The sequence below is a fragment of the Primulina tabacum genome, chromosome 12, assembly GCF_025594145.1.
Source record: "Primulina tabacum isolate GXHZ01 chromosome 12, ASM2559414v2, whole genome shotgun sequence".
Taxonomy (NCBI): domain Eukaryota; kingdom Viridiplantae; phylum Streptophyta; class Magnoliopsida; order Lamiales; family Gesneriaceae; genus Primulina; species Primulina tabacum.
In genome coordinates, this window is record NC_134561.1 from 34,664,755 (window position 1) to 34,674,914 (window position 10,160).

The 10,160-nt window shown below is 34.9% G+C and overlaps 2 protein-coding genes across 8 annotated transcripts; both read left to right on the forward strand.

Annotated features, from left to right (window-relative positions):
* Positions 1–641: 641 nt before the first annotated feature.
* Positions 642–4,624, forward strand: LOC142520949 (uncharacterized). Of its 2 annotated transcripts, none has more exons than XM_075624109.1 (5): positions 642–801; positions 1,426–1,521; positions 1,978–2,111; positions 2,805–3,230; positions 3,796–4,624. In XM_075624109.1, exons 2-5 carry the CDS (start codon positions 1,492–1,494, stop codon positions 4,208–4,210), a joined length of 1,005 nt encoding a protein of 334 aa, XP_075480224.1. In that variant the 5' UTR covers positions 642–801; positions 1,426–1,491; the 3' UTR covers positions 4,211–4,624. The 2 variants fall into 2 exon arrangements, with proteins under 2 accessions (XP_075480224.1, XP_075480225.1); XM_075624110.1 differs by lacking the exon at positions 642–801 and adding an exon at positions 914–932.
* Positions 4,625–5,425: 801 nt separating this feature from the next.
* On the forward strand, positions 5,426–9,655 carry LOC142520803 (uncharacterized). Of its 6 annotated transcripts, none has more exons than XR_012813993.1 (6): positions 5,426–5,773; positions 7,507–7,573; positions 7,892–8,290; positions 8,479–8,819; positions 8,979–9,282; positions 9,364–9,655. XR_012813993.1 is itself a non-coding variant. In XM_075623942.1 (5 exons), the coding sequence occupies exons 1-5, from the start codon at positions 5,687–5,689 to the stop codon at positions 9,192–9,194; spliced, it is 1,110 nt and encodes a 369-aa protein (XP_075480057.1). In that variant the 5' UTR covers positions 5,426–5,686; the 3' UTR covers positions 9,195–9,655. The 6 variants fall into 6 exon arrangements, 4 of the variants coding, with proteins under 4 accessions (XP_075480057.1, XP_075480058.1, XP_075480059.1 ...); XR_012813994.1 differs by having other exon boundaries at positions 9,459–9,655; XM_075623942.1 differs by having other exon boundaries at positions 8,979–9,655.
* The last annotated feature ends 505 nt before the right edge of the window (positions 9,656–10,160 follow it).

A 10,160-nucleotide genomic window follows, 5' to 3' on the forward strand; every position in this document is an offset into this window, starting at 1 on the left:
TATATAAACTGCAAAATGTCAATTTTAGTATACTATGTATTGAATTGTAATACTTTTAGTCTTGTGCTTTTTATTGAATCACTTAAAGTGTTATAATTATATTTTGACAATCAATTGTAGTCTTTTTTATCCAAAATTATGTAAATAAATTATTGATATAATTATTAATATTTTTATAATTATATTAATAAACATATTTAGATGTCACGAGAGATTTTAACCTCGTAATTATAAAAATGTAAAAATTATTTCACTCATTTAATTACACAATTTTGAGAAAAATACCCAAAATTGATCATCAAAATATAGTTACAAGTGACTCGTATCTATTAGATATACAATTTTTATATTTTTATCACATAAGTTAATACCACCTTATCAATCTCATCTAAATATGTACGGTGAGAATACAATGTGTGTATATATATATGATAAAAACTTTGTGAGACGGTCTCGGATCGTATTTTGTGAGACGAATCTCTTATTTGGGTTATCCATGAAAAAGTATTATCTTTTATGTTAAAAGTATTATTTTTTATTGTGAATATCGGTAGAATTGACCCGTCTCATATATAAAAATTCGTGAGATCGTCTCACAAAAGAAATAATCTATATGTGGTGTGTTTGGTATTTAAACCCTATATCGAAAATTAGGTCGGATTTTCATTTATCTATCCGAAGCCAAAAATATTTATCTGGAACTTCTATCCTGTCCGGGAGAAAAGATACCATTTTGATATATTCTCCGCGCATAATTACTGAATCTTTTGGGTATACAACCTATTCTCTGAAGAATACCACGTAAGCTGTTGTGTTTTTTTTATTCAATTTTCGCTTTATATATGTATTTTTGTTATGTAGATGATATCTCTCTTTTTTAATGCTCCGAAATCAGTAATCATGGATAAAGTTTTTTTTTATTGTGATATCGGGTGTGTTGTTCCGGAGTAGTAGTTTCGCTATTTTGGAAATTATGATGTTTTTTTTACTGAATTGTGCTCATATTGGGAATTTCTCGTTTGATCACCTAGGGTTTATCAGCTTAATATTATATTTTTTGCATTGCCTTTGCTTTATGAACTTATACTCGCCGAAGGTTATGGTTGGTATGAGGGATGATGTTTTGAATCTTTATCTTTTTAATTCATGGTTTTGAGCACAATGAAAAAAGTTTATGGGAAAGCGAAACTAATGAAATCTGTGCTTACGGTACAGATTTCCGATTTTCATGATTTTTTAATAATGAAATTTCTCTAAGTTTTAAAATTGCAAGTGAAACTTTCAATTTAAATCGAGAGCAAAATAAATTTTTCTGAACATATTAAGAAAAGGTTGAGAGTGTATTAGAGTGATTTAGTGTTAGAGTCCACGATATCTTTGTTTAAATTTTATTCAGTTGCCTAAAACAAGTGATTTCTTTTTCAGGGGCCACGGTTATCCATCCGAGCAATTGTATATTTTGTGGGAATTGTCTGTGTGAATATGGTATAGATGATGGCTTTGGCAACTCATCAGTTTCAGGTGATCATATCTCTCCATCATCTTAATTGATGGATGTTTAAGATAACAAGCTCTAGAAATTTGAAGTCCTAATGAAGAAATTGTTTGTGCAATTTTTTAATAATTGTTTAAATGAGTATAGCATGGATTGTTGAACTGGATAAGCGTTTTTAATGCTTAATGTGCTTTTAGATTTCATGCAACATGATATTAATCTTCACAGTCATTTCTCCGAGATTGGCCATGACCGCCGTGTAACTTTACAGGCCCACAAGGTAAAGTTCCCTGTTAACAGAGGTCACTTCAAATAATAGTTAACAAGACTCTATCTCACAGTTTTGAAGTTGGTTGCATGAATCGTCTTTATCCCAACTTCCATGAATCATCTTTATCCACCCTACCTTATTGTGAGCATCTTTTCTATATATCCTATAAAGACTGAGTCATTTTTGTTAACCAATTCTTGACTTTGTTCAGGGTTCTTATTGTTCTTCCCCAACCCTGTCCTCACCTTGGAGCAGAGGAAGGAAATTAAAACCTTTTGCACTGTCATTTCTTCCAGTTGGGCGGAATGATCGGTTCATCTCTTTGAAATCCAGATCTCGCTTAAGGTAAAAGCTCGCCCTCATCTATCTCCAGGTTCATGTTTACATGTTTTCGAGGATGAAAAGCCACATAATTTGACTTCTTTTCAAGAGGAGCAGTTTATCATAATGTTGGTATGTGGTATAGATAGGTCTGATAACGAAAGTTCAGACCTAAACCTGTCCTATGTACATGTTATTTACCTTATTCATGTAGTTGTGGATCTGCACATTTCTGATGCTCGACTCTTCTGCTGAACAAGGGGAATGTAAGGAAACCATAGCAATATCTATCTCTATTAACATTGATGGTTAGAGCGTTTCCACAAAGTGTTCAAATTAGAATTATGCTTTTTCTTCAAATTCTCAAATGTTTCTTCTGGTTTAGTGGTATAGTCATTATCTGACCTTTAAACATTTTATAGATATGTGTGTTCCTGCAGTATCTCTGCTAATCTTCTAGGTGAATTGACCTCAATTTCTTGGTACTAAACTGCATTATCTTTGCTTTCTAGGCCTCCAAGAATTCGACCTTTCGCACCCTGATTACTAAACTGCATTATGTTTGCTTTCTAGGCCTCTAAGAATTCAACCTTTCGCACCCTGATTTATTGGTGGATTCTACACGTGTCTACAACCTCACCATGAAATTCCTTGTTTTGCTAATGCTAGACAGCCTGTTGTTTTACAATATAAACTGATCAAATAGTTTGCTTACAGTGTAGGTGCTTTTCTTTTGCATGGACCAAAGTCAAAATCACTTAAAATATCAGCTTTCAAAAGTAGCAGTAGACATGATGATTCTGGAAGCCGAAGTGATGGTTCAAAATCCCTAAAGAATCCTGTTAAAGTTCCTTATTTGCAACATGAGAGCAAAGAATCTGCGGTTGAATCTTCAAGGGCTGCCTTGGATGAGATGACCGCTAGATCACTAGCTATGCAAAATTTATTCAAGAATTGGTTAACATTACTGCGTACGCCCTCACAAACCCAACTAGCGGAGGAAGTTGTTGAAGAGCCTTTTACGACAGAGACATCTGAATTGCAAAGTGCAAGACAAAAGCAAGGAAAAGGTGAAATCTTGAAGGCAGCTTGGTACTACTTCTGGGGTTTGGATGCAACAATTAAGATTCCATTGTTGATAATGTAAGCATTGTCTTTCATCTCTCTCTCTGTTCTCTCTGTTGGGGGTTTGCTTAGACACTCTTCTGGCTTCAACAAACAAATAAATGCATACAACTAAACAAAATTAGGGTATTGTGATTGTATGTTCTATCTTTGATGTACACTACAAGTACAGTTTTGGTTTACATTATACCCACCTAGAGGATCAGACAAATTCTCAGGGTTTCGACCATATGCAGTTATTAAGAGGTTTTGGTTGAAACTGGTGCTAATTTGCTGGGTTGACCTAAGTCGGGAATTATGTCTTTTATTATGTCATAGATGTTCTCTTTGTTACGAAAATGATACCTGACTGAATTTTAGCAATCAAGATCAGAGAAAAATGCGCCTTATTTAGCTGTTAAATAAATTGGTTTCTCTCTGTATCTGTTCTCTTTCCAGATTTTGTTCTCAAATTTCTAGTTGTAGGTCTTGATACAAACATTAAACATTTACATACATAGATGCCTTTAGACCAGTTTTTTGACACATCACATCCACAACGCCATGAAACATTGCTGATGACTTGCACTTAATTTGTTTGCAGTACACCTCTATACCTCACTGTGAACGTTGTTTATGGTTCGGAAGTATCAAAAGAATTGACTCCACTTTGGATTCTTGGACCAATAATTGTTGGTCTCTATGTTAAGATGTTCCGGGCAATATGTAGCCTTTATGTATTCAGCTTCAAGCAGACAGTGAATATTGTGAAAAATATACCTGCCTACTGCCTGCTGGCGTATGATTACATTTTCCGTGGGAAGCTAAAAAAAGCCATACGGGTGCACCTATGGAAACCGGTGGTGGATATAAAAAGCATGAACTACAATGATGTAACTAAGAGAATATTGAAGGATTTGCAAGGCTGGCTGGTCGAGAAATACCTCGATTTTGTTGAATCGATATGGCCATACTATTGCCGAACAATCAGGTTTTTGAAGAGAGCGAATCTTATATAACTTTTGGGACTTTTCTTTGAAGAATCACTGATCACCGGTTAGTTCCCTTCTTTGCATTCGCCCCAATATTCTTTGGGTCAAGGCCGAGCCCTGTTTTCAGCCAGTTTCTTCCCTCGAGCAGGCGAGAGAAGAATGAAGAGGATCGGCATTGATCATTAGATTTCTCAGACAAAGATTTCAACCATTTGTTGATGGTGCTAATGTCCCTCGTACATCCAAAGGGACCCTTTTTCTGTATGGAAGATTTTCTATCGCACTCGGTTTATCGCAATTTTTTCAGATTATTACTGATTGTAGATGTAGCTGATCTCATTCAATACGAACTCATATACATTTGTACTTGGTTTTTTTTGTATAACTTGCTCATGCAAGTAATTATGTATTCTGCTTTTAAAGAGGAATCATCCTACCTTCTCTAAGTTTTTTTTTCTTGTTTCATGGAGATGAATGTGCAAAATTTTCAAATGGTTAGTAATATTTGTATAGAATTTTACATCTACCTCTTTGAAGTTTGTCATGTCAACGAAAAAATCGAACTATATTGAAATAGGAAGGTAATAAAAAATTGATAGATATAACGAGTTTTTAAAAATGTTATTATTCAATGATATTTGACGTAATGTTTGAAGCATGAGCTACTTGTAACATTTTATATCTATCTTAACGGATCACATCAAATTTTAGAGCAAATCTCTTGTGAGACGATCTCACGTATATTTATCTGTGAGACGTGTCAACTCTATCGATATTTACAATAAAAAGTAATACTCTTAGCATAAAAAGTAATATTTTTTCATGGATGACTTAAATAAGATATTTGTATCACAAAATACGATCCGTGAGATCGTTTCATACAAGTTTTTGACCAAATTTTATCTTCACATGATTGTCTTCATACATTTATAAACGTGCACATGATCATGCAAAAAATTGTCGTAAAAAATAATAAAAAATATTATTTGGAATATATTAGAGTTTTAATTAGATATTTTGAAAATGATTAATATACTATTTTTACGTAAAATATGAAGCTCTAATAAAATTAGTGGTCAAGGACATATTAGTTTGTTGTGGATGTTCTAAGATTGTAAATTCGATATTTACAGTTTAAAATATATCATTTTTTCTTATATCTCTTTATTTTAATTTTTTTGTAAATGATATATATATATTTTAATAATATATTATCTTCGAATTTCCTAACTACCCCAAAAAATCAAATCAAAATAGAGAGCCGGCGGCCGAGTGGTCCTGTGTGAAGTGCAGCTTTCAGCAAGAACAAAGCAGCCGCTTTCTTTACTTCCACTAACCAAAATCCCGTAGCTTAAATTCTCACAATTGCCAACATACTTCGCGAATGGTATCCACAATCTTCCGCAAAAATCGAATGGGTTTTTCTTGATAATGAAATAATCTGCCCTTTTTGCTTTGTGGCGGTGGTTGGTTGTTCGTTTTCTACCTTCTGGGTTTGTAAGAATGTTACTTAGAATGAAACTTGGTTCTTCCTATTCTTGTGTTTCTACTTCTCTTTCCCCATCTTTCCAAAGGATGGACACTTTGAAGGTACTTTCCTCTCTTTTATTCGTGATTGTGTTATGTTAAAGATTGTTTTTAATTGCAATAGATTAAAACCTGTTTTCCCTGGATTGTTGGCCTTTGGTAATGGTACGATTCCACTTGTTTTCCAGTTCCATGATTGTGCTTTTTAACTAGCAATTTTAATTTTGCAAGAATTGGGAGTTGTTTGACATGGCTGTGTTCTAAATTTTCTGTCACAGCTTAAAAAATTCAATCTTTGAGTTCACCCCCTGAATTTTTTCTCTTTAGTTTGTTGGTTTGGTGGAATAAATTTTGTTGGTAGAAAAAATATAATGTTGTCGTATTGTTATTTTTTTTTATTTTTTTTAATGAAATTACTTTCATTAATAATTGTAAAAAGATTGTACAAGTACAAATACTCTGGTCATCCTAGCGAGTCAATAACCGTAAAATCACCTGCTACATAGCATCTATAACAGAAATCGCACTAGGTTTGAGGACTGCTGTACAAGATCCCATAATCTTTTTCATTCCTAGCCACTCACGAACACCTGCCCATATTCTGTTCAAATCATTACAGCCAAAAAATAGGTGTGCAAATGACTCTAATTCCGTGTTACATAGCACACAAGACTGATCACACAGATATACCACCCTATCACGGGTTAAGAATTTGTTATGTGCAAATATCCACAATGCAAACCTGTGCTTTGGGAGGATAAACGATTTCATGATTAGAGGCTTCCAAGGCCACCATCCCACTACCGATGAGAAGAAATGGTACGCACGACTAAGCCCCACGTTACCGCAAAAGCACCCCTCCAAGCACAAGACCGCCGCATCAACAGACCCCGGCTCTCGAATCATCACATCTCTAATACCCATAATCTGCTTAATAAGTGGCGAATCCTCTCGTTTCCATTCCCGTTGCCAAACATCACCAAATCTGCTATAAGTATGATTGATCCAATCCAGAGGCTATCTTTCTTCATATGAATTTTCCACAAAGTCTTGCATATCAACACATCATTCCAAGCCTTTAGATTTTTCAATCACATGTCACCGTCTTCAATTAGCCGACAAACTTGTTTCCAAGCAATGGGCAGGACGCTTGGTTTGCCACACAAATTTCCTGCACAGAGTATAGATAACATTCAAGATGTTAGATGCGATTGGTAGAATAGACAACCAAAAACATTCTGCACGCTGAATCACTAATCTGATCAATTCTAGTTTCCCTGCGAATGATAGAGAGTGCCTCGGCCATGACTTAATCTTGGTATCCACTGCATCTACTAGGATAGGAGGCTGTAGTCTGATGTTCGTAGCTTTCTCGAAGCTAGGGGATCCCAAGGTAACAAAATGGTAGTTCACCGTGACAGAATCCAGTAACAGCAAGAATATTCCATTTCACATCTGGATCAACATTGATGTAGGTTAATTCAGCATGTTAGTCCGATGATAAAAATTCAAATTTTTATGGGAAAATGGTTTTGTTAGCTATAAACCAAATATACCACACGTTGAAGGGATTGATCCAAAATCTTGATAAATTGTGTTGGAAAGTTGTTTGATTTTATTTCAATAGAAGAAAAACTTTTTACCTTTAAGTATCGAGGTCATGATCTCAAACGCCGAATGACGACAGGTTCAGACTTTTATTCTATTTTGCAGCATGAAAATCCGTCATGTGTAAATGCTTACAGTTGTTTCTTCTGTTAAGGTTACATCTGATTTCAATTTATTCCTAATTTCAGTTGAACTCGAGACTACGCCTCTTTGATGACCGGAATTTATTTGCAGAACCATTGAGAAATATTAAAGGTAGCTTTTGCCTTGTTAAGTGCCAAAATGATAATTTCATACAAGATGCACTTGAGATGTGATTTGTCCCTTTTGTTGTGAACCAGCAACTCAGTAGTTTCATCTCACAGAATTAGTCAAACTTTTAACAAATTTTAAATGTCTCAATTTATGAAGATTGAACGATTTTGTTCGTGGTGGGTTGTTCTGTGCTTGAAGCTCCTTATTCTAAGATCACGCAACTTGTTAAATTTGACACCTTTATCTTTTAGTATCTGTTCGATTTTAGATCTTGCTAGGATCATCCTGGTTATTGATTTGTACCTTTTTTTCTTCAAGAAGTTAATTCATACCAGCTCACACAAAGGAAGCTAAAAGGAAAAGATAGCTTATTAAAAAGGCGATGCATTCTATATGCTACCCCTGACGATGAATCATACCGTGATCTTGAACCAGATAATTTCGAGCAGGAAAGTCCAAATCCTCCTGCTGAAGATGATATTTCTGAAGATACTTCATATCATCATCTTGAAAGAACTGGGGGAAAACCCGGATTTATTTCATTTTATGGACAAACAAAAATAAGTGAGGATGAAAATACTGTTTCTATCCCAGAGACAAATCAGAATGATATTTTGTGGTTTGTTGGTCCCACTGTTCTTGTAGCATCTTTTGTCTTTCCTTCACTTTATCTGCGCAGGATCCTAACGACGATATTCGAGGACTCTTTATTAACTGGTAAGTCAAATCTAGTCATTTGATACTGTTACAAAATATTTTTGAAGATGGTAGATTTAAAATAATGACACAACCTGGAAATCATTCTAAGTTTCTACCATCACAGAGTTACTGTTTGTCCAATACTTGTATAATTTGACCTATCATGAATGTTTCTGTAGAATACTATTCAATCTTGTTTTTTGCAGACTTTCTGATATTGTTCTTCACGGAAGCCCTTTTCTACTGTGGAGTTGCTGGTTTTCTTTTCCTGGTAGATTGCCTAAGGAGGCCTCTGGAGCCAGTATTTGCTTCGACAAACCACAACCTTGCCCCTCATTTGGGAAACCGGATTGCTTCTGTTGCTGTTTTGGTTCTTAGTCTGACGATTCCTATGGTGACAATGGGGTTCGTTTGGCCATGGACAGGTCCTGCAGCTTCCGCTACTCTTGCTCCCTACCTTGTTGGCATTATTGTACAATTTACTTTCGAGCAATATGCAAAATATGTCAACTCTCCTTCTTCGCCTGCGATTCCCATAATCTTTCAAGTAAGAATTTTTAGCTTTTAATGCCATCGAAAATTAACGCGTATTTGTTTCAACACTGAGACTTATTTCACCTGTAGCATTCCATTCTATGCTCTCTTTGAGCATGTTGCAGAATAAAACTGTTGGCTACTAACATACTACATTTTCGACTCTGCGAAGGTTTATAGGTTGCACCAACTGAATCGAGCTGCACAATTGGTGACGGCCCTCTCTTTCACAGTGAGAGGGGCTGAGATGACCTCACACAACGTGGCTATAAATGGTTCCTTGAGTACACTTCTGAACGTCCTTCAGTTTCTTGGCATCATCTGTATCTGGTCGCTGTCGAATTTCATCATCAGATATTTTCCATCACCCACCACTCATGATCCGTAAGACCACGAGGGAATATGAACCTCACCTCATTGTCACCTCTCTAGAAATGATCTGACATACATTTGAGACTGACTGCACAGGCACACAGGTTAGCGTTTGATCTCGTTTTTTCCCTACGCAATCGCTTAAAAATCCATGATTAAAAGAATCATCGTTTCCCACCATTTAGCGTACTCAAAATCTTCATATTAAAGATGACGCCTCCTAATAACAAGGCCGATTGTTGTTTCTTGATTCGTCATACTGTTTCTGGGCTCGGCTCAGATGGATTTCGACGCTCGGGTTGTGCTGGAATTTTCATAATCCTTTCTTGTATAGTTTCTTTCAAGTTTTTCATCATGATCTTGTGGAGAAGACACTTTTAGAGGAGAAAAAGCTTAATTCTTTGATGTGTTCTCCTTAAATGTAATGTGACATTGTTTTCTTTTATTTAGCATCGATGGATCCATTAATGCTTCTTTTCATATGCAGTTTTCTAGGATTGAGCAATTGATTATGTTTTAAATGATTCATTAATTGTTTTTATTAACTTTTAACGTAATTAATTGTTGTAATAAATTGAATTAAATGTCAACCTTATTGTGAATTTCTCAAATAATATTTAATGTAAAAACCTCGTTAAATTCAACTATGTTTTCATGTATATCTAAACATTGATATATGATATTGACATGTACTAAGGGTAAAAAAAATTGATATATAACTTCAGTTTTGAACTTTTTAAAAATAAAAAGTCAGAACCAGATTTTTCTTGTTTGGATTTTGCTGCGAACGATTATAAAAACTTTATTAAAATATATGTAAAAATTTGTGTGAGACGATCTTATAGGTCGTATTTTGTGAGACAAATCTCTTATTTGGGTCATCCATGAAAAAAATATTACTTTTTATACTAAGTGTATTATTTTTTATTGTGAATATCGGTAGGGTTGATCCGTTTCACAAATAAAGATTCGTGAGATCGTC

Bases quoted from the DNA above. Each gene is read 5' to 3' on its own strand.
- LOC142520803 (XM_075623942.1), top strand. From the start codon at position 5,687: ATGTTACTTAGAATGAAACTTGGTTCTTCCTATTCTTGTGTTTCTACT. The intron at 7,574-7,891 runs GTAGCTTTTGCC...TTTTTCTTCAAG, and splicing joins ACCATTGAGAAATATTAAAG to AAGTTAATTCATACCAGCTC. The intron at 8,820-8,978 runs GTAAGAATTTTT...GACTCTGCGAAG, and splicing joins CGATTCCCATAATCTTTCAA to GTTTATAGGTTGCACCAACT.
- LOC142520949 (XM_075624109.1), top strand. From the start codon at position 1,492: ATGATGGCTTTGGCAACTCATCAGTTTCAG. The intron at 1,522-1,977 runs GTGATCATATCT...GACTTTGTTCAG, and splicing joins TGGCAACTCATCAGTTTCAG to GGTTCTTATTGTTCTTCCCC. The intron at 3,231-3,795 runs GTAAGCATTGTC...ATTTGTTTGCAG, and splicing joins AAGATTCCATTGTTGATAAT to TACACCTCTATACCTCACTG.